General features: G+C 46.5%; 1 protein-coding gene across 3 annotated transcripts in view; it reads left to right on the forward strand.

Annotated features, from left to right (window-relative positions):
- Positions 1-6,784: 6,784 nt before the first annotated feature.
- The window catches only part of PKHD1 (PKHD1 ciliary IPT domain containing fibrocystin/polyductin), a 433,326-nt gene continuing 417,105 nt past the window's right edge, over positions 6,785-23,005 (forward strand). For all 3 annotated transcript variants that reach the window (XM_084623857.1, XM_084623855.1, XM_084623856.1), the window contains exons 1-6: positions 6,785-7,012; positions 9,742-9,888; positions 11,204-11,281; positions 12,756-12,900; positions 13,961-14,060; positions 19,879-19,936. In XM_084623857.1, the coding sequence (XP_084479983.1) occupies positions 9,837-9,888; positions 11,204-11,281; positions 12,756-12,900; positions 13,961-14,060; positions 19,879-19,936 (433 nt within the window). In that variant the 5' untranslated portion in view covers positions 6,785-7,012; positions 9,742-9,836. The remainder of the gene's footprint in view (positions 7,013-9,741; positions 9,889-11,203; positions 11,282-12,755; positions 12,901-13,960; positions 14,061-19,878; positions 19,937-23,005) is intronic.

Genomic DNA, 23,005 nt, shown 5'->3' on the forward strand with positions numbered 1-23,005 from the left:
CCAGAACCTCTTATGAAGCACTGTCCCTCATTCTACTTCTGAACCTAAAACCCTGAACTTCAGAATGAGTTGCTGGTCCTGTGCAAAATCAGATGGCAATTCAGGATTTTTTTTAACCCTTTGGAAACTGCAAATACTGTATATACCCCAACACATGGGTGGACTTTTTCTAAGTTACCATAGTGCAGACTTGAATGTGGATGCCCATGTCCCAGAGCTGGCATCTCTACTAGGTGAGTTTTGAAAACATACAAACAAAAAACCTACTTTCCCTAAGGTGTCCAGTGTGATGTTGCTGTGCTAAATTTGTCTCTGCTTGTGGCCGCTCTTTGTTTAGGCCACAGGGTATTCTCAATTAACAGATGCTACTTTTGCAGGGGTGTGAATAGAGTAAATACATCTTTGCCATCTCTAATCTCTGTGTGTCCCCTTTTAACTCATTTAATGAAACTGAAAGCAACTGGAGTTTAAATTAAAGACATGTATTCATTTGGGATCCCAAGTGATCAGTTTCTAACCACATAGGTTCATTGTTAATTGGCTTCAGTGCATTTGATGCACCTATTCTCAGACCCTGAGCACCTGAACAATTCACCCTATAGAAATACACTGTTACCAACAAGGGCAAGCTGATGCAATGTGTGCACTGAACTCCCCAAGACACAGAATCTGGGGCTCAGCCAGACCACCAGGAATCAGGTGTATAGCCAGCCTCTGGGAACAGCTGTCAGGAATCTGGCCTGTAGCAGAACCCCTCTCTGGGCAACCTACGAGCACAGCTAGCTGGTAGTAAGCTGCCTAATTGGCTACACTTCCTGCTTGGTTAGAAGAATCAGCAGACCAGCTCTTACACCTACCAGCGGCACCACTTCAGTGACTGCTTCTAGTGTTGGTACCTCCTTGTTCCCAGCTTTGCCTCACTCCAAGTGACCTGGTCCTGACCCTTGGCTCTGATTTCTAACTTTGGCTCTGGTGTCTGGCTCAGACCAGAGGCTCTGACTCCTAAGTACTGCTCTAACTACTGGGCATGACTGCCCACATCCCAGTCTCTTCCCGCAGCCCTCAAGGGATGAATAGATTCTAAGGCTAGAAGAGATCATGATGACCGACTCCTTATAGCACAGGCAGACAGACAACTTCCACAAAATAGTTCTGTTTGAACTACAACATACCTCCTGGACTAAAAATGGCCAGTGAGGGAGAATCCACCAGGGCACTTGACGAGTTGTTCTAATGGCTAATTGCCCTTCCTTAGTTTGAATCTGAACTTGTCTAGCTTCAACTTCCAGCCATTGCAGTGCTCCTCTCCAGATCTCACAGGAGATTGCTGATGCCCACCCAGATCCTCATGGAGCAGCTCTCGGGACACTGCAGAAGATCTTGGAGATCCTGCAGGGGGTTACATGCCTCCTCCACCACCCCCTTCTCTGCACATCTGAGCAGTTTCAGCTGTGGAAACCCTGCCCTTTATTCCCATGGCTGGTGTGGTGCCCCACACATCTAGGGGCCTTCCAAAGTCATTGGTGAAGGGCCTTAGTTGCTTAGTGGTGACATTCCAGCAACTTTCCACTGTTTCCCCCCAAGGTGCTTCTGCATGGTGGATGTGCTATGTGGGTCAGCCCTATCTGCGGCAAGCAGTAATGCTCCTGTAAATGACTTCTGTCCCCCCACATACAGCAGTGCTCTCCTCTCACTTGCCACTCCGAACGGGCCGGCTGGTTAGCCGGTCACACAACAGGCAGCAGCAGCTGAGGGCATTGCTGTGCAGGGGGAGCTGACCGTAGCCGGGAAATGGATTTGGATCCTCCTGCCACTCAGCAGATTCCCCCCGCAGAAAAGTGAGAGGCTCTTGGGAGGTGATGAGAAGAGCCGGTGGGGGAGGGATGGATTATGGGCCCCAGTTCACTTGGTTTCCTCCACTGGGTCTGGGGCTGTGGGAGCTCTTGGCCATGGAAACTCTGCCTGGATGTAGGGGGAGCTGTAGGAGTGGATAAGGGTGGGACGAGGATCGGGGATGGGTGAAGGATGTGTGGATTCAATGCACAAGGAAGCCTCTGCTATCAGCGCTCATTGGAGCGGTGGCTGCAAGTTAAAGCTAGCGGAGGGGAGACCATGGCATCACCTCCTCTAGCGGTGACAGCCTGCTCCCGAGCAGATAGCCGTGCATATAAAAAAAGATGGCTTAGCCTGCCCTCCTGTTCAGTAGGGGGCAGTCACATCCAAGCACACTAGTCAGCCTGTTATTGGGGACCCATTACATTTTACATGGGGAACCCCATTTGGGACTCCACCATTGCCCCTGTGGATGATTTAATTGGGGATGGGTCCTGCTTTGAGCAGGAGGTTGGACTAGATGACCTCCTGAGGTCCCTTCCAACCCTGATATTCTATGTAGGAAAGAATTAGGAGCCCAAGTTTCTGGTCAATGTTATTCTTTAGCTGACTCCTTTCTTCTAGCGTTAAAGGCCTTGCAGTATGAGGGATCTGAATATGTTATGGCTATAGCCTTACCTGAGTTATGATTGTTGCAGAGAGTATATATACTTCAGGACTCTCCTCTGAACCTTGTGATACAGCATGGCCAGAAGACAGCAGGATAGTGACATAGGAGAGAAATGTAAGTCCCAGGATGAGTCGTTGGAGCAGAGGAGAATTTGGAGAAGAGCCGTGGCTGGCTAGAAGACCAAGACCCTAGGTAAAGAGACACCCGGCTTGTGCAGAGAGAGAAAGAGAGAGGTCAGGAAGCCCCACAAGCTGAAGAGCAGGAGAGGGAAGTAGCCCAGGGGAAGGAAGCACTAGTTCAAGTGGTTTACCGCTATCCCTAGGGCCCTGGGCTGGGACCCAGAGTAGAGGGCGGGCTCTGGTCCCTTCCTCTCCACTACCCTTCTCTGGGTTACTAGTGGGACAGTAAATACCCTAGTTCAGGGGCAGGAAACTGTGCCCTGAACCCCCCTGTCATAAATATAAAGGGAAGGGTAATCACCTTTCTGTATACAGAACTATAAAAACCCTCCTGGCCAGAGGCAAAACTCTTTCACCTGTAAAGGGTTAAGAAGCTCAGACAACCTCGCTGGGACCTGACCAAAATGACCAATGAGGAGACAAGATACTTTCAAAGCTGGTGGGGGGGGGGGGGGCAAAGGCTCTGTCTGTCTGTGAGATGCTTTCGCAGGGCACAGATCAGGAATGCTCTTCAGAACTCCTGTAAAAAGTTAGTAAGCAATCTAGCTAGAAATGCATTATATTTCTTTTGTTTAATGACTGGTAAAATAGCTGTGCTGAATGGAATGTATATTCCTGTTTTTGTGTCTTTTTGTAACTTAATGTTTTGCTTAGAGGGATTCTCTATGTTTTGAATCTGATTACCCTGTAAGGTATTTACCATTCTGATTTTACAGAGGTGATTCTTTTACCTTTTCTTTAATTAAAATTCTTCTTTTAAGAATCTGATTGCTTTTTCATTGTTCTTAAGATCCAATTGTTTGGGTCTGTGTTCACCTGTACCAATTGATGAGGATATTCTTATCAAGCCTTCCCCAGGAAAGGGGGTGTAGGGCTTGGGGGGATATTTTGGGGGGAAGACGTCTCCAAGTGGGCTCTTTTCCTGTTCCTTGTTTAACATGCTTGGTGGTGGCAGCATAGGGTTCAAGGACAAGACAAAGTTTGTACCTTGGGGAAGTTTTTTAACCTAAGCTGGTAAGAATAAGTGTAAGGGGTCTTTCATGCAAGGCCCCACATCTGTACCCTAGAGTTCAGAGTGGGGAAGGAACCTTGACACCCCCCAAGAAGAGGAAGCTTGGGACCCATCATAATCGTACCAGCAATTTGCCACAACCTGCAAATCTAGGTTGTTTTGGTGAGACTTGCATCTTTCTGGCACTTTGTCGTGCTTAGAGCCCACAATGATTTATGAAGATGGACAGACATAATTATTCCTAGTTTTCACATTGAGAAACCAAGGCAAAGAGTGGTCAGGTGACGTAGCACACTCAACGGTCTGCAGCGGAGCTGGGAACAGGACACAGGCTGTTGCAGTCCTATACTGCTACCCTATCCGCTGGATCACATGGCTGCTGGAGTAAATGCCAGTAACACTATTCGCATCAGAGGCCAAAGCTGCTGTTGGTGTCTGAATCTAGAGCCGTTTGCGGAGCACAAAATGCTAAGAGGCAAGAAGATGAGGATTAAAACACCACCACCACCACATTTAATTTTTGCCACAAATTATCTGCATCTTTAAAGTTTTTCTCCATGTTGCATATTTTTTCCCACTGCGGTCCTTGGTTCTGCACATCAGTGTCATGGAATCCCGTGAAATGAATTATTAAACTAAAGACAGACAAAATGTGGTAGGACAGGCTAGGGTTAAATTTTGCTGGGCTTCCCTTGTTGCTGGCTGTTGGGAACTGAGATGCAGGGCTCTGATTCAGGAAGAAACCACATGTAGCCAATGCTGCTATTGAGCAATGTTGCAGAACTCTCCTGAAAACTGACCTCCTGTGACTTTGCCCAGGGGTGTTTGTCTCTGGATCAAGGCCTTAGGTGGAATTAGATGGAAATAGCAGGGCTGATGGATTTAAATTTGACCTTCTTTTAAAGTGACACTTGCTGTTTAAAGTAAGATTCCCTAGTAGTGCAAAAAACATCAGCTTTTCAAATGTTAGGGCTGTAGTAACCATGTTTAAAATTCCCTTTCCTTAACCCATTGGCTAGACACTCCTATTACCAGGTCTCCAGGCAAGCTCCATTCAAGTTAGCCAGGAGCAGGGAGATGTGGGTAATTAAGAACACTGCACTCTAAGCCACTGTCGGAAGAGAGGATACTGGGCTAGATGGACCATTGGTGGGACCCAGTATGGCCGTTCTTAAGCACAAGTGAGTTGCATAGCTTCAATCCCCTGCTGGTGGGTCATAAGAATATGGAATGAATCTACAGCCAGGCCACTGTCATGTGGGCAGCTCACCCAAAACAGGTAGAACATGTAGACTAGATCTTGGAGCCTCTGCTCCAAAGCCCCAGGTCTCTACTGCTTGTGTGGAAAAGAGGCTCACCTGTAGGTGCAAATAGTATCGAGTCTTATGCTCGTTCTTTATTTACAGGCATCAAGCCACTAGGTGGCAGCTTGATCACCAACACTTGAGCAGTTCTGATTTCATCCAGCAGAAGGCAGTGGTGAAGAATGTAGACCAGCCAGTGCTTTGTCGGGCTAGGACAGTGGTTCCCAAACTTGAACAACCCGTGAACCCCTTTCACTAAAATGTCAGGTTTAACTTATAAAAGCAGTGATCTTGGAAATATACAATTTGTTTTTATGACATGCTTATTACGCCCTATTTATTATTAATTATTTAGCGTTACAGTATTTTTATTACATTAGGAAAACGGCAACACCCTTCCAAGATCTCACTTTCGTAGCTTGTATCACTTTGAATAAGCCTGTTTGTTATAAGACAAGGCTCCTAGGTTTCATCAAGGAGTATCAGATGTGAAACAGCATGAAGGGATTTAAGAAGCCAACTCAGAGAGTTCCTCCTACACAAGCATTCAGGTCTTGAGCAGTCCAGGCAAACAACACACGTTACAACAAAAGCTTAAACTTGTTCTTCATAATAATTTTAAAAACACACTAGCTGCCTATTTAATTCTAAAAACAGCAAAAAAAAATCCACCTCCCTTTCCATTTCTTATCAGGATTCTTGAAGTTTAAATCTCCTCAGTGTGATAGATATGCTTGCTTTGATCTGCTGAGCTCTTGGAAGTCCAGGGACTCTGGGCTGCTGGCCCTGTGCTGCCCGGGATCCCTAGGGACAGTTCTGTCCGCCATTAGGGAATTTTTTCCCAAGAACCCCCTGTAACATTTTGTGAACCCCCAGGGGTTCACAAACCCCAGTTTGGGAACCACTGGGCTAGGGGATGCAAGGAATAGCACCAGGTGTAGACACATCAATTGTGCATGGGTATTTAAAATGTCTGTGGCTAGCTTTCACCCATCCTAGAAGCTGGGATTTTAGGACTATTTGTGTGAGGCTCCTGTGACTGACAATTTACACACAAATATTTATTAGAGAGACATTTGAAATCTGAAAACCTCATTTTTAAGGCAGGCTCTTTGAGATGGTAGTGAAACTTGGGGCTGTTCATGCTTGAGAGACTCCCGTTGATGTGTGACCGATACAGCTGTATAAAATCCTGTAGTGTCAGCTCAAAGGTCTGTGTGCACCTCTTTCTGATTTTTACTTTGGGTGGGTGATGTTGCACCAGGAGCTCAAAACGTCAGAGTGAATCTTAATGAAAACTTCTATGACCACACCTGGTTTTGTATGGAAGTCCCAAGAAACCACCAAATTTCACTAGACACCATAAACATAACCCCAGCCTTGCTTGAAACTTGGCTAAAATTCTTGGCAAACTCAGAGATGCTTTGTGAAACTATGGCAAATTTGGACTGAGGTTTGCCAGAAAACCCCAAGCTCCTTGGACTGGGGGTTTTGTTATGAAAGTTACTTCCAACTCCATTGACTGGTGTTCTGGGGAACATTGATGTGTTGCTTATTTTTCATATGGAAGCAATGGAAAGAAACAAAAATACAAAATTGATTGATTTTGAAAATGTGCTTGTTTTCATTGCACGTATAAAATCCTATTTCAAGAGGAGAAAAATTCCAAGTTGCTTTCCCCATGGTCATTAACAAAAGACTCGGAGCAAAGTGGTTAATAGCATAAGGAGCTTAGGTTAATTATTAAGCTTGCCCTATGGATAGCTCTGAGCTTTTACTATGATAGGCATCCAACCTGCACACAAACTAGTCTGGTAAGTTACAGCACGACATGATTCAGTTACCTGCAGAGCAATTAGAGTTAGTGCTTGGAACACCCTTGTCCCAGAACAGCAACAAAATTGAACCAAGCTGTCAGGTTTCAAAGGGGTGAAACCAGAAAAGTTATTCTGAAACCAGAGGTACCTGTGTGCATCTCTCATCTGAGCAATGGAAGAAAAGCACGCAGGAAAAGGTAAGCAGTATTGTCTTCTTCTTTGTGTGTGTGTGTGTGTCTTTGTGTATCGCTTCAAATGCAAGGTCACTGTGAGTACAGGTTGTAGAATCTGGTCAGTAGTGATTGCGGTTGCATTCGTTGAGAAATGTAAGGAGGAGCCATCAACCACTGATTGCATTGTAAAGTGGCAGAGCTCGTACCACAAAAGATAGAAGCAAGCTAGTTTGTGGATGTTTTCCATGACTATAGTGTTCACATATGAATATCTAATCTCCATCAGAACCTGGAAGCAGGAGGAGCAGAGGGAAGGGAACATATATTCCTGAACATTTGTATACTTAAGTTGAGAGAACCTGGCAGTTTTCTCTTTCTGCTGTTTACCTACCAGGGCCGGCTACAAAACTCATGATTTTTAGCCACTGCTTTGCTACAGACTCACCGTGGGAGATTGTACTAAGTCACTTACCTCCAGGGGTGCTGGAACAATGTGTATAGTGAGGGTGCTGAGAGCCAACCAAACCGTAAACCCTGTATATGAAGGAAACCACTTCAAGCTGGGGGTGCAGCTGCACCCCTAGTTCCAGCACCTATGCTTATTTCTCTGTGACATCTGTAAAAGAGAGGCTACAACATGTATCTGCTTCAAGCAGGGATGTTCGGAGACCCAATGAATTAACTGAAGTGTGTGCGGCATGTTGGGACCCTGGGATGAAGTGCCCTGTAAGCTATTAATGGCCATGCACGGCTGCCGGATTGAAAGGGGGATGTCATTCAAACAATCCACTTGGTTGATCTCAATAGGACCAGCAGAAGGCTTAAAGTTTCCAATGTGCCTGTCACGGTTTCCCCGTCTAACCGCAGCTCTGTCCCGTTTGTGGCCTTTCTGAGTGCCCCCCTCAGGTGTCAGCCTTTTGCCTTTCCCTATCTTGGAGTGAAATCCCACAGTTCTCCCGCTCCTAGAGTGGGTCCTAGGCTGCAGAATCCTATGTATCTCCTGCGCTCAGGGCTTAATTTGTGCCAGGGCTGAGCCATGGCACCTCAAGGCTTGGCAAGTCATAGCCCTGGCACCTCAGAACTGATGCGGGAAGCCCAGAATATAAAAAAAATGGCTTGACCCCCCCCCCTTACCCCCAGCACCTCTTTCATTACAAATTAAACACAGACTGTGCTTATCTGGCCGGTCCAACCTGTGGTTCTTCCCTTTTGGCAGTCTGTGACCAGTGGTGCGCAGGGCCACCTGGTCGGCCGTTGTGTTGCTTGTTTTGCAGTAGGAACAGAGTACAGAGAGGAAAAAATTTATTCTTGAGCAGCCTATGCACACGCCTCTCTTTAGAGCCTTGCAAATCCGCAGATATCCGTGGGCCGTTTTTGCAGATCATGGATCGGCTGCGGATACAAGTTTTGGATCAAAAAAGAACGAGATAAGTTCACGGAGGCTGGGTCCATCAATGGCTATTAGCCAGGATGGGCAGGGATGGTGTCCCTAGCCTCTGTTTGTCAGAAGCTGGGAATGGGCGACGGGGATGGATCACTTGATGATTACCCCTTCTGTTCATTCCCTCTGGGGCACCTGGCACTGTCGGCAGACAGGATACTGGGCTAGATGGACCTTTGGTCTGACCCAGTATGGCCATTCTTATGTTCTTAACTGCGCAGGGCTCTACCTATACAGGCTTACCATCCCCTGAGGGTAACCTAGGCTGCCCTAACTGCTTTATAGGTTCCCAGCATGTCTGTGTCTCAGCCTGGTTCCCTCAAACAACACCCCTTCTCTTGAAAGTGTGTTCCTTTCTAAACCTGCCCCAGGTATTCTGCTCTCCTGGGTTCTAGTCTTGGCTCTGCCACTGACCTGTTCTGTGACCATGGACAAGCCCTTCAGCCCTCCATATCTATTTCCCCCCCACACTGTCTGTCCATCTTATTTATTTAGACTGTAAATTCCTTGGGGCCTCGGCTGTCTGTACAAAGGGCCCTAATTTCGGTTGGGACCTCTAGATACTACCATAATAATCATCGTGAATTACACCTTCCAATTAGCTCCTTGTCTTGCTCTAGCCCTGTTTTCCTGTTTTCTCGACGTGTGAGTTGCACCAGAATTGAGACGCTAAGACTCTGAGCCTCCTCTGATTGTTCCCTCAGGCAGTAATATCCCCATTTTATAGATAGGGGAAACTCAGCGGTAGGTCGTACTTTAGCCCCCAACCTTGCACAAGGGGTAGCGTATAGCTGCAGCACTCCTGGAGCAGCCAAGCAGAGGAAGCGACCCTCCATGCCCTCCGTTAGCTTTGCTGGGCGTTCGGCAGTGCCAGCTGAAGATCTGACCCTGGACACCTTCCCTAGGAGGTGGACTGAGCTCACAGACGCTTTTTGCACAGAGTGCTGAAGAGCCAGAAGAGTTTAACGGCGCCCTTCCGAAGGAATGGCGCGCCTAAATCCCTTAAGCACTCTCGACAGTCCCTCGCTCGGTGCCAAAATAGGAGTAGGGCTTGGGAAAACGTGGCTCTGGGTGCTGAGCACCTGAAGATCTGGCTCTTGGAGTGATGAGGCTTCGTTTGCTGTTATCGGCCCCGTGTGTGTTTTTAAACCTTTTCTAGTGAATGAGATTAAATGATTCTCTCGCCGAGGCTCTTTTTGATTTCAGGAAACAGCCCTCCCTACCTGGCAGAACGATGACTCAGAGCAGAATTGGCCTGCCCTGAAGGCTTGTCATGTGAATGAGGAATAGAGAGGGCTTTTTTATGTTACAGCGAAGGCACGCAGGTACTAAAACCACATGGTAGACCTGTGAAGATGTGAGCGATCTCAGGAAAATCTCCCATGCAGTTGAAGTCCGGGGCCAGAGATGAACACTTTGATACCGTCCTTTTTGAACGTGGAGCTGCTGCTCTTTGCAGGTGAGTGCTAGAAGGCAGGGACTCTCAAATAGTTATCTGTGGGGCCAGCAGGACAAAGGAACGAATGCCATTGGGAAGGCAGTGGGATTGTTGGGAGGCTGGGAGCAGCTTTGCAAGGGGCTCTGCCTTCATGGGAGGCTTGTGAAGTGGTTTGCGGTAAGGATGAAGTTCGATGACATAGGGCACTGGTGGTAGCATGCAGGATTTCATGCAGTGTTGTAGCTATTATACAGAATGTGCCACTTTGCCAGTGGTCTCTATACACTGTGTATTACAGACCTAACCATGGACCAGCAATGTCCAGTGCAATATTTCACCTACCCAATACTCCAATGCTGGGACACGTGGCAGTGATTTTTTTTTTTCACTACGGTGAACGACTATCTCCTCTAGGTTGTTGGTTCAAATTTAGCTCAGGCAAATAGTGGACAAAAGTTTTTGTCATCTGATGGTTTTGCTGAGGATTTTGGTGAAACATATTTGGATCCCAGTCTAGTTCCTAGAGGAAAAATGTCCATATCTCACAAACCATTATAACTACTGCTCTTGTTGATAGCCTCAGCTGATGTCCTCTGTTGGAATGGGAACTGCACTGTTCTCTGGTTCGTAGGTGGTCCCATAAGGTCATTCTCTGGTGAGGGAAGCTTACTTCATTGCTGTCTATACTGTGAATAACTAGGAGACATCATTCTTAGTTTCTAGCCTCCGTTATGTTTGCTAAATCCAGCTAAACACAAGTCAGAATCTCTGAATGGTGTGGAACACAGCTCCTTCATTTGGCTGTCCCACTAGGCAAGGACCCCTTTGTATCTGCTCGTAGGGGCTCTATATAGTTTTTCAAGAGGATGTTTCATGGTTTAACTAGAGTGGATTATCACCAATCCCTCTGCAGAACAGAACACTCTACAAGTGGAGCAAAGCTTGGGCAAAGCAGTGACTGCAGGAAGGCTTGTAAGCTCAGCATAGCAAGGCCTAGATGTCTGTCTCATTTTCAAGGGGGTCTTGGGCACCTAGGAGCTTATGTGTCGTTGGACTTTATATCTCCTCACATTTGTATTCATTCTATATACGCGTGTGTGTACATATTATGCATTTCTAATCTATTTTAGTTCCTCCAGTTATGCTGTTTGGGATTTGTTTATTTAGGGAAGGTATACTTTGGGTCGGAACATGTTGCTAGTGAACCTTTTAAGTACCTTCCATGCAGAAATGTGTCTCAAGCATTGCCAATGCCATTGTAAAGATACATGCTGTGCACGACTGATTCTGCTGCTGTATTACATTTCATCCTGAAGTATCTGGGTTATTTTTGCAGTGGCTTCTGCAAAGTTATTCATTGAACCTCAGGAGGGCAGCCTTGCTGGAGGAACATGGATCACCCTGACATTGGATGGTAAGTTTTAGGAGGCTGCTAGTAATTGGTGGAAATCATTGGATAAAATGGAGCACTTGGAAGAATTGCAAGGGGTCAGCTGTGTTCTGAAACACAAGACCATAACAGGGTTCAAAAAAGAGTTAGATATGTTCATGGAGGATAGGTCCATCAACAGCTGTTAGCCAGGATGGTCAGGGATGGTGTCCCTAGCCTCTGTTTGCCAGAAGCTGGGATGAGGGATGGATCACTTGCTGCTTACCTGTTCTGTTCATTCCTTCTGGGGCACCTGGCATTGGCCACTGTTGGAAGACAGGATATTGGGCTAGATGAACCTTTGGTCTGACTTGGTATGGCCATTCTTATGTTCTTAATTTGCCATTCTGGTATGGGCAACTGTAAATGTAAAACAAAACAAAAAAACCCCACACAACAACACAGCAATCAGGCCCCCCAAAATCATGAAAAATCATTAGATTTTAAAAAAATAATCAATGCTGTGTTCTTTTTATTTGCCTTCTGGATTTTGAGCATTTAGGGTGCACTTCAGTAACACTGACCTGCTTTTCTCTGAAATCATAAGAGCTAGAAATGTACTCCTTTTTCAAACGAAAGATGAGATTTTCATATAGTCACAGGACTGCAGTAGCAGAGGCTTTAAGAAAACCATCAATTGTATTGTGAGACTTGTGATAAAATCGTAAGAGTTGCCAACATAGTTAGTCACATAGGCCATCATTGTCAAACTTGCTTGCCCCAAATTATCCATATAAATAATGCTACCTAACTTATATGCCTTTCATCAGTAGATCTGAGAGCACTTTACAAAGGATGTCAGGATCATTATCCCCATTTTTACAGATGGGGAAACTGAGGTGCAGAGAGCAGGCAGAGTGACTTGCCCAAGGTCACCCAGCAGGCCAGTGGCAGAGCCAGGAATAGAACCATGTCTCCTGAGTCCCAGTCCAGTGCTCTGTTCTTTAGGCCATAAATAAATGACCTGATTTTCAGAGATGCTGAGCACTGGCTTCAGGAAGAGTTGCAATTCCTCAGCATCTCTGAAAGATCAGGCCATTTGTGTGTGCCTAAATATGAATTTTGGTGCCTGCCATTGGTGCCCAAGTTTGAACATTTTGGATTAGTCATGTATAACCGTGCAAAATATGTGGAAAGGGGGTGTAAAATGCCAAGGTGCAAGGTAGTGGAGAATCAGGTCCAGTGCAAGCAGAATGCTCTGTAAGAGAATGTGTATGGGAGAGGTTGCCTGGTAAGTATTTAAAAGCAGTTCACCCCCAAAGAAGATACATAGCTGAGTAGGAAGATGAACCATGTTTTAATATGAAAGACAACGCCCCACACTTGGTTTAAAAATCCTTGATTAGGGCCTGGCTCTGCTGTTGCTAGACACAATCTGAACTGCACCCTGTAAACGTTTTAATATGTTGTTGTCACGATCCTGCACTTACAAAATGTTTGTCATTAATGGATTGCTTAGGTCTGACATCTCCCCAGTTACAGTTCACTTATCCCACCAGTGGGTCTTTGCTGGAAGTGTCCCTAGTGAATCCCATTCTGCCTCCGGTACGGTGTGATGTCCATCCTGTATATTTCGATTTATCCATCATCAGATGCAAAACGAGGTATGGCACTCTAATAAAGGGGTTCAGAAATGACTTTCAGAAGATGCTGTAGGAAGATGCTGTGAGGATGTTTTCTTGTTGTTTTCTGAATGTGTGTTAGCTTCAATTACTGTTTGAACCATTAGCATAAAAGACCTACCAAGATCCAATGGTTGTAAAGGTAGAAAAATTCAAATTGGAAATAGGGCACAGATTTTCAGTAGTGAGGGTAATTGATCAGTGATACAATTCACCCAGGGGCGTGGTAAATTCATCATCTGAGATCTCTATATCAAGAACAGATGCCTTTCTCAGGGATATGGTCTTGCTCACCCCCAAGTTACTGGGCTCAGTAGCATTCGTACGTAGTGGGAAGAATAAATCTTCCATTGCAGCAATCATGGGGGGAGAAATTCTCAGGCCTGTGTTCTGCAGAAGGTCAGACTAGACGACTCTAAAGGTTCCCTTCTGGTCCTAAAAGCTCTTAATCCAAGTGAAAGACTCATTATCCCCACATCTAGGCACAGTAAAGCTGTGGGAGTCTTTTGGAAATTGGGGCGTATGCTCTCTAGAGCTAGCAAGAACAATACTTCTGAAAGGGATGCTCATGTATTTTGAGCCACAGATGTAGGTTTTTTGTTGAAATCCAACTCGGGTGGCTAGACTGACAGCTGAACTCCACTCTTGCCCCCCAGAGGTGATCCTTCTAGGTTCAATTTGGGGCACGCTGGCTGGCAGTGGAAAACTTCCACAGCTGCTGCCCAGGCTATACCTGCTATTATGTCCTTTGCCAGGCTGTCATACTGGTTGGAGAGCCCTCTTCTGGGGAGCAGTGCCCCTTGTCTGGGGGTTATGGCACAACGTCCCCCTCTAACTCTGTTGTCCCTGTCCCCACGTCCTTGTTCTGCCCTTGTTCATTTGTGTCAACCTCGGTGTTTTGTGTCTCCTCCCCTCTTCTAAGGAGTGACCAGTGAGGTTGGCGTAGCTCCATTAAAGTCAATGGAGCTACACGGATTTACATCCACAGAGGATCTGGCCCATGTTTTACTTTAAAACACACGAGCTGTTGTTTCCTTTGAAGGTCCTCGCAGCAGGAGGGGCTGTACCAGCTGGAGGTGATTGCTAATGGGCAGGTGATCAGCAACCCGGGTGGGATGCCTTGTGACAACTGCACTTTCAAGGTAAATGCCAAGGAGGGATGGGAGGAAATGGCTAAAGGTAATCCAAAGGGCGGGTTGCAACTCAGGGTCACAGACTGATGCTGACAGGACTTGGGAGCTGGAGCCCGGAGCTGGAGCTCAGAGCAGTGGAGCTGCAGGTTTTTGCCCGGAGCTGGAGTGGAGCCAGAGCATAGCTCCAAAGCCCTGGATGCTGAGACAGGAGAACTTCGGTTGACTGTTGGGGCGGGAGGAAATTCTGACAGTGCTATCTCCTAGGTTGGGAAGAGGTGGATGCGCTATTGCTTGAGTCATTTAAAACTAGCCCTGACAAAGTGCTAGGGGATGAGGAATAATCTAGCACTGGTTCCCAGGTAGGGTGACCTGATGTCCCGATTTTTATAGGGACAGTCCTGGTATTTAGGGCTTTGTCTTATATAGGCGCCTATTACCCTTCCCCGCCACCCGATCCCAATTTTTCACGCAGAAGGTGTCCTTAGAATATTGTTCTCCACTTATATAAGTCAGTTCGTTGCCATGGCACTCTTGTGGTTAGACATTTGTGAACGTTCTATCCAGAAGCTGATGTTAGCTCATGTTCCTGTGGCTGGCTGATGTCATTATGGAGAATATTGTCCTCTACACACTCTACTTCCAGTTCCCCAATAGCTAGGGCTTACCCTTGAGCTGGTTATCTGTGCCAAAGTACATAGGCCTCAAGCTTTGTACTAGCTCCTAAAGCTAATGTCTTAGAGGGTACAGGCCTGTAGGTTCCTTGCATTACTGCTAAATATAATAAATGTAGAACTGAAGGCAAGGCAGCGAATATAATAAAGGAAGCTAGGCCTATGGGCTATGGCATGAAACCCATGATAACCAAGAGGCCTGTATACCAAAACCATGGGTTCATCAGGGAAGGGGTGCAGTCAGGCACTGCTCCCCATGGCATGTATCCAGATATTTCTGAACTTTGTCACTCTGAAATTCTATTGGAAATCTTGAGATCAGCTCTGCCTTCAAGGTTTGCAATTCTTTGTGAGTTTTGGCCTTATTGGGAGTGTTACCTGGGGTTCGCTAAAGTCAAAGCTCTCGGTAACTTTACTTTCTGCAAGGCGGTATCAGGAAATAAACCAAGGGAGATGCAGCACCTCTGTCTCCTATAGGGCTGGCATAAATCACACACAATCAAATGCTTTTACTTAAAGCCTTCGCTTTATTAGTCTCCAGCACTTTCATGAGAATGCCTTTACTCAAGTCTTTGCTTTATTTAGTCTCAAGCACATACAAATACAATAGGTTATAGATCACTCCCAAAAAATAGTTACCCGTGATCTGGAGGGGTGTCAAGTTGTCAAACGACAAGGTTCAAATGGCCAGCGACCTGCCTGTCACTGTGGATTTCAAGAGATATCCAAAAGGTCAAATACAAATTCCTCAGACCTGTCTACCCCTTTTATGTTAGTAACTGTTACAATTATGTCAACAGCATGTCAATCAAAGAAAAAACCATTAAGCAAGCCCTATTTAAGCTGTTAGTTATACACATGTGTTTTTGCAGAGTCCGCAGTCTCGTGGGCCCTGACACACACATACATCAGAAGTCAAATATGGGTAGACTTCCTGTTTTTCACAGACCCTTACCTCAGCATATCAGAGAGGACATAGAATCAGACTCGGGCCTCATGATCACTGCCCCCCTTCTCTCCTGGCTTTGCCTTGGTGGTGATAAGGCTCATACAAAGGACTGACCGGTGCTGCTTTTGGCAATACATAAATTAATCCATCTTCTATCCCAATAACTTGAGCACCTGGCTGGTTGCTAAAAATGCCCCTCTCCAGCAGAACTTTTCTGGGTGTGTTTCCACTTGTGGGTGAAGCCAGGAAATGCAGACGAAGATGCATTATGCCGTGTTTTGTCTTTCTGCATATCCAGTGCAGCAATGGAGGCTCTGGGAAGAGCAGAAGAAGGCTCAGATTCCTGGGTTCTCTTTCCATCGCTACCTGCGAATTACTGTGGCAACGGTCGTTTTACCTTCTCAGTTCCCCATTTGTAAAATAAGGATGATTCCACTTGGCTCCTTTTTTAAAACCCTCAATTATGCTCCCACTAACGTCAATGAAAAAAAGCACCAGTGACTCTTATGGGTGCAGGATCAGGATTTATAAGAGCAATGGGTTTAAAATTATTCTAGGGTTACAGAAATCACTTAACCCTGGCAGAGCAGGACCCTCAGCCATCGCTGTTTGCTAGAGAACGAGCCCATTTGTGCTTGTCAGTCCTGTCTAGCTCTTTTCTAGGAGCGAGCAGGAGATCCTGATGTTTTCAGCAAATGGCACATTAACACATACAAGTCATTGGGCGGTTCAGCTAGCTTAGAGAGTTGATGAAAAATCACCAGGGGATGCTGTTAATGAGAGACATTCCAAGCGAAATAAACCACAATGCGTCTCTTTGTTTTGGGACTGGAAACCTGTGAGCCATGAGTATTAAACAATTAATTTGGCCTCTCCAGTAGACTGCAAAACCCGCTGCAGGCAGTGACAAGTCTGAACTGCTCACAGAAGGTTTTCCTATCAGCTGGTGGCTGTTGCCTCGCTGCTCTAATCCGCTCCTTGCTCCAGCCAGTCCGGCTGGCTGTGGGCCGGTGCTGATCTCTCTCCTTTGCGATGACTGGCATGAAGGGAGCTTGATGCTAATGCTCATGAATTTTTTAGATTGCCATGTCTCCAGCCCGAGAGGGAGGCAGAGGCCAGAATCTATCAGAGAGTGCAAAGCTATGTTGGGTCACATGACAGCTCAGATAGAATCAATGTTGTGAAGTCCTGGAAAATCTGACCCCGGCTCTGCCAGGTCTTAGGCTGCTCAAGGGGATACTCCGAGTGCTTGACTCCAGAATATAAGTGCATGTCGGGAAGGGAGAGGGAGAGATGGCTAGGATCTGAGAGAGAGAGGGATAGTGGGCATGGGGGAAGAGAATGAGAGTGTAGGAGGACCCACTTACTTTTTAATAGGGATAAATCCTGGTCCCATTGAAATCAATAGGCATTTGCCAGTGATGTAAATGGAATCAGGGTTTACTTTAGCCCATTAATAATACTTGGGTCTAGATTCACAAAGGTATTTAGGTGCCTAAAGATGCAGATAGTCACCTGGTACGATTTAGAAAAGTTCCTACCTCCCACTGACAGTCAGTGTAAATCCCACGAGGCTCCTAAATACCTTTGTGAAGCTGGCCCTTAGCTCTTACATGTTGCTTTTCATCTGGAGAGTTCAAAGTGCTTCACGAAGGGAGATAGGTATCATCCTTCCCATTTTACAGATGGGGAAAGTGAGGCACAGATGCAAAGTGATTAGGACACAGTCACGCAGCAGCCCATGTGCGGAACCCAAATCTCCAGCCTCCCAATCCAGTGCCTATCCACTGCCTCCCAAGAATACAAAGCTGGGCTTCTTTACCATGCTCTGACCACTGCAGCTGAAACTGCAGTTCACATGTTGTCCAGTTTTGGGATGACATCTCATGAAAATCCCAAATGCTGCATGTTTCTAAGAACTCAGGAGTTGTCAGATCAGATCAGGCAATTGGTCCATCTAATCCAGTATCCTGACTCTTAACACTATACAGTCTCAGAAGCTGCAGAAGGAGCCAGAAAACCCCCCATGATACACTTAATTCTGTCTCAGCACATGAGGCTGGACTAGAGGACCTCTTGAAGTTCCTTCCAGCCCTTCCTTTCTACAGTTGGAGCAGGGTAAATACCTCCCACAATACTCCTCTGATACTGGCTTGTGTAAAGCTCTGGGAGCCAGATCCTTGGCTGGAGGTGACTTAAGCAATGACAGTTTATCCCAGTGGAGGAGCTGGCTCTGTATTCATTCTTCCTATGTTTGCTTTCCAAGAACAGTCTAGAGAAGGAGTGAATTGGCAGGAATGCTTGCAGGGAGTGTTAACTGCATATGGGAGAACAACCCCCAGAGCAACAGATAGGCATGCTATAAACATCAGTAATATTCACAGAAAACAGCAGGGTTTCAAACTGAAACTCTCACACTAGGAACCTGAGGCTAAGAGTTACGTTCAGGTAAAACAAGTGATGCCATGTGAGCTGTAATTCCAATAAAAACTAATGCTTAGATTGCAGACGTTGGCTACAAATGGTCATCAGGCCCGGAATCATTTGTAGAAATGATTCAGCCAGCAATTCTGAAGGTACAAAGAAATTCGGGACAATCTCAGGCTGCTCATGAACAAATGAGGAGAAGAAAAAGAAATTTCATTGATTCGATTTTTTGCTAAGAATGATTGGTTCAGCTCTGTACCACGATACCCGTGGTCAACTGGGCAATGCAATGCACTGAGGAAACATGTGGGACTGTGCCCTAGTGGAGAGACACTGTAGTGACACCTTCCTGCATGCAATGACACTGCTCAAGAGGCAGAGACATAGGACTTCAGGAGCACCAGGGAAAGACTAGGGCTGCCAGGAATGCTCTCCACTCCAGAGGGGCTGTGTCTGGGATCTCCACTCTGTTCCCAGAGTTATAATCTGGCCCTAGTTTCCAACTTCTGCAGTGATCAGTGTCATAAATATAAAGGGAAGGGTAAACCTCTTTAAAATCCCTCCTGGCCAGAGGAAAAATCCTCTCACCTGGAAAGGGTTAAGAAGCTAAAGGTAACCTCGCTGGCACCTGACCAAAATGACCAATGAGGAGACAAAATACTTTCAAAAGCTGGGAGGAGGGAGAAAAACAAAGGGTCTGTGTCTGTCTGGGTGATGCTTTTGCCGGGGACAGAACAGGAATAGAGTCTTAGAACTTAGTAAATAATCTAGCGAGAGATGCGTTAGATTATGATTTCTTTAAATGGCTGAGAAAATAGCTGTGCTGAATAGAATGAATATTCCTGTCTGTGTCTTTTTTGTAACTTAAGGTTTTGCCTAGAGGGATTCTCTATGTTTTGAATCTAATTACCCTGTAAGGTATTTACCATCCTGATTTTACAGAGGTGATTCTTTTTTACTTCTATTAAAAGTCTTCTTGTAAGGAAACTGAATGCTTTTTCATTGTTCTAAGATCCAAGGGTTTGGGTCTGTGGTCACCTATGCAAATTGGTGAGGATTTTTACCAAACCTTCCCCAGGAAGTGGGGTGCAAGTGTTGGGAGGATTCTGGGGGGAAAGACGTTTCCAAACTATGTTTTTTCAGGAACCCAGATAAAGTTTGGTGGTGGCAGTGGAAGTCCAAGGGTAAAATAGTTTGTACCTTGGGGAAGTTTTAACCTAAGCTGGTAGAAGTAAGCTTAGGAGGTTTTCATGCAGGTCCCCACATCTGTACCCTAGAGTTCAGAGTGGGGAAGGAACCTTGACAATCAGGTTATGTTCTGGAGCATGAGATCATATTGCCCTTCTGTCCTGCAGGTTGAATTAGATCCTTGGTGACCCCGGTACAGACCTGTTGCTTTCAGTGAGGATGCACCGGTGTAACTGATTAGCAACTTAATAACAGTTTTATTGGTGAGGCACAAGATGGAGACGAATGCAGCTCTCTCTTCTCTTCGCTGTGCTGGTTCTGCAGAGCTAACAGAAGTAACCAGCAGTAAACACCTATTGTCATCACTAAAATGGGCAGATCTGACTCAGAACACACTGGGAGCAAATTTGCCTATAAGAAGGGGGCAGTTTTACGTAGTCACTCATCAGAGTAGAAATGCACTTTAAAGACAAGCCCCAAAATAAGTGTGTCTGAAATGCTGGTTGCCAGCTGTGTTGCGAATGATGCATAATCAGATCTTGTAGGGCTGCTGTGGAAGCTTGTTTATTTAACAACAAAATTCTTCTTGCAGTTTTCTGTTGCACAGACACCTGTGGTTTACCAAATTAATCCACCATCTGGCGTCCCAGGTAAGGGATCTTCCTTTAAAATGGAGACTGCTTTGATGTTACATATTTTCATCTTCCTGGCAAGGGCTGCCATTTTAGCTGATACACTGGGGATTAAATTAGGCATCTACAGAGCTGAAAGCATGAGCTACTATAGCTTGAGCTATGAAGTCAAGGCTCTATAGTTAGTAAGACTCATATTCTCTGGATCAGGCACAGAGAGGATGCTTAGCATGTAGGGTTGCCAGGTGTCTGGTTTTCAACCGTAAAGCCTAGTCAAAAAGGGACCCTGGCGGCTCCCGTTGACACCGCCAACCGGGCTGTTAAAAGTTCGATCGGTGGCACAGCCAGGACCTGGGGCGAAGGCTGCCCTGCCCTGGCTCCACGTGCCTCCCTGCCTGCCCTGGCTCCACGTGGCTCCAGGAAGCGGCCACCAGGTCCTTGCGGCCTCTAGGCACTGGGGCAGCCAGGGAGGAGCCATGCACTGCCTCCTCACTCAGGACCGGCTCCGCAGCTCCCATTGACTGGAAACCATGACCAATGGGAGCTGTGGGGAGTGGGGCCTGCGGGCACAAAGGCAGCGCACACCACGCAGAGCCACCTGGCCACCCATGCGCCTAGAGGCTGCAGGGACCTGGTGGCCACTTCCTCAGAGCCGCGATAAATGCTGCCAGGCCCACCGCGCACCCTGGAGCCCTCAGCCCCCTGGCTCCCCAACTCCCTGGTCAAGCCCAGAGCCCTGTCCTGCATCCCTGGCCCCACATCCAGCTGGAGCCCTCACCCCCCCCCCCTGCATCCCCAACTCCCTGCCCCACCCCAGAGCCCACACCCCCTCCCACACTCCAAACCCCTCAGCCCCAACCCAGAGCCTGCAGCCCCAGCCAGAGCCTGCCCACCCGCCTTCCCTCCCCAACCTCCTGCCCTGACCCGGTGAAAGTGAGAGTGAGCGTGGGGAAGAACGAGCGATGGAGGGAAGGGGGATGGAGCGAGTGGGGCGGGGCCTTGGAGGAGGGGTAGAGCATGGGCGGGGCCTCAGAAAGGGCGACGCAGGGGGCGGGGTGGGGGTGTTCAGTTTTGTGTGGTTAGAAAGTTGGTAATCCTAGTAGCATGCAGTGACTAGTGGGTAACACTTGCATTTGGTGTCTGTAGGAGTGGGGCACTTGACTGCCTTTGCACAAGGCTGTTTGAGTAGGAGGATGTTGTAGAACAATAGTGCATGCCTTGGTTATCTGTATTTCTGGTGATCTCCTGGCTCCTTTTTTTGGGGGGGGGTAATTACTTTTAAAGGGATTAAAGTCCTAGGTCCTGATTCTGCAACCCCATTCAAACCGCTGCACCCACAGAGTCTCACTAACTTCAAAGGGGCTTTGCGTGAGCAGATCTGGATCGGGGCCTCAATCAGCAAAAAAAAAAATTGGTAGACAAAGCCCAAGCCTGGTTCTGTGAGAGTCAAGCAGGAGGAAGTAAACACTTGTATAGGACTTCAGATCAGAATAGATGCTTGTCTGTTTCAGGTGTCTATGACTTTCTCTTTTGGCATGTGTATCTCACTGGTGGTTTGTCTGACAGTGAGCTATGGATTCAGGGACTTGGTCTCTTTGTGCCATAATTCCACTGACATTTTTGAGCTACTTTGGAAGATCATCTAAGTATAATTTACCGTTTTGGACTTTGAAGTGCTTTGAAAGCAAGTGTCCTAGGGCTCAATTAACAAAGGTATTTAGGTGCTGAAAGATGCAGATAGGCACCTAGTGAGATTTAAAAAAGCACCTACACAGATTAGGTGCTTAATTTCCATTTAAAGTCAATGGAAATTAGGCACCTAACTCACTTAGGTGCTTTTGTAAATCCTACTAGGCACCTATTTGCATCTTTAGGCACTGAAATTTCTTTGTCAATCTGGCCCCTAGTGTCTGTGTGTTCTTTTATTTGAATGTATTTTATTTGAGCTGGGATTTTGAAAGTTAAATGTCCAAGTCTCAGGGCAATTTAGTGGAAATTGAGCTCCTGACTCCCCTAGGTGCCTCTAAAAATCTCTCTAAACACACAAAGCCCAGTTTCAGTGATCCTTCACTGTCGGGATCTGTGTTGGATGTCAGACCCTGTACCTGTTCTAATGACTGCAGCTGTGTTGTGGTGAGTCACCCCACCTCCAAAGTCTATTTCCTCCAGTGTGTGAACCCTGCACTGCCTCCTCTCCCATCCTTTTTATAGAATAAGTTGCTGCTGAGAACATAAGAAGCCTGCTCTTAGAATCACAGAAGATTTGGGTTGGAAGAGACCTCAGGAGGTCATCTAGTCCAACCCCCTGCTCAAAGCAGGAATTGCTCTTCAGCAATTTCTTTCCACACCATTCTGCTTGCTTCATTGAAAAGTCCTTGAAGTTACCAATCAAAAGCCAGGGGAGAAGAGGAGTAAATGTTGTTAGGGTTATATTGAGACACGAAGTTAACAATCCTGTCCTCTTGCAATTTATATCTATTGCAAAGTTAAACAGCCAGCTGGCCCCCAGGGAACAAAAGCAAGATTCTGACCCCTTGAGCTGACCCTGCCCTTTGCAGAAGTTCAGGGCTTTGATGAGCCACGCTTCACCAATGCGTGATGCAAAACGTACTTACCTGGCCCAGGTCTACTGGCGCTGACCTCGGTGAGGTAACGGGGAGGCAGTGTTGTCTCATTCAGAGCAGAGGACTGACCATCAGGACTCCTGGGTTTTATTTGCAGCTCTTCCGTAGACTTTCTGGGTGGCCTTGTGCAGGTCATTTAGGGACAGATTTCTAAAAGTGTTTAGATCGCTAAAGATGCAGAAAGGAGCCAACTGAGATTTTCAAAAGTGTCTAGTGCCTAAATCTCATTGATTTAATTTAGAATTAAACACCCAGACACAGATTCTCAAAGGCCCTTAGACTTCCAACTTCCACTGAAATCAATAGATGTTCAGAACCTAAATACCTTTGAGGATCTGGGCCCTGGACACTTGAAAATGCAACTTGGTGCCTAAATTCCTTTAAAAATCTGTCCTTTAACCTCTTTTTGCCTCAGTTCAATCACCTGTCCAATAGGGATAACCATGTTTTCCAGCTCATAATT

This window comes from Lepidochelys olivacea, assembly GCF_965140295.1.
Source record: "Lepidochelys olivacea isolate rLepOli2 genome assembly, chromosome: 3".
In the NCBI taxonomy this organism is placed as follows: Eukaryota; Metazoa; Chordata; order Testudines; family Cheloniidae; genus Lepidochelys; species Lepidochelys olivacea.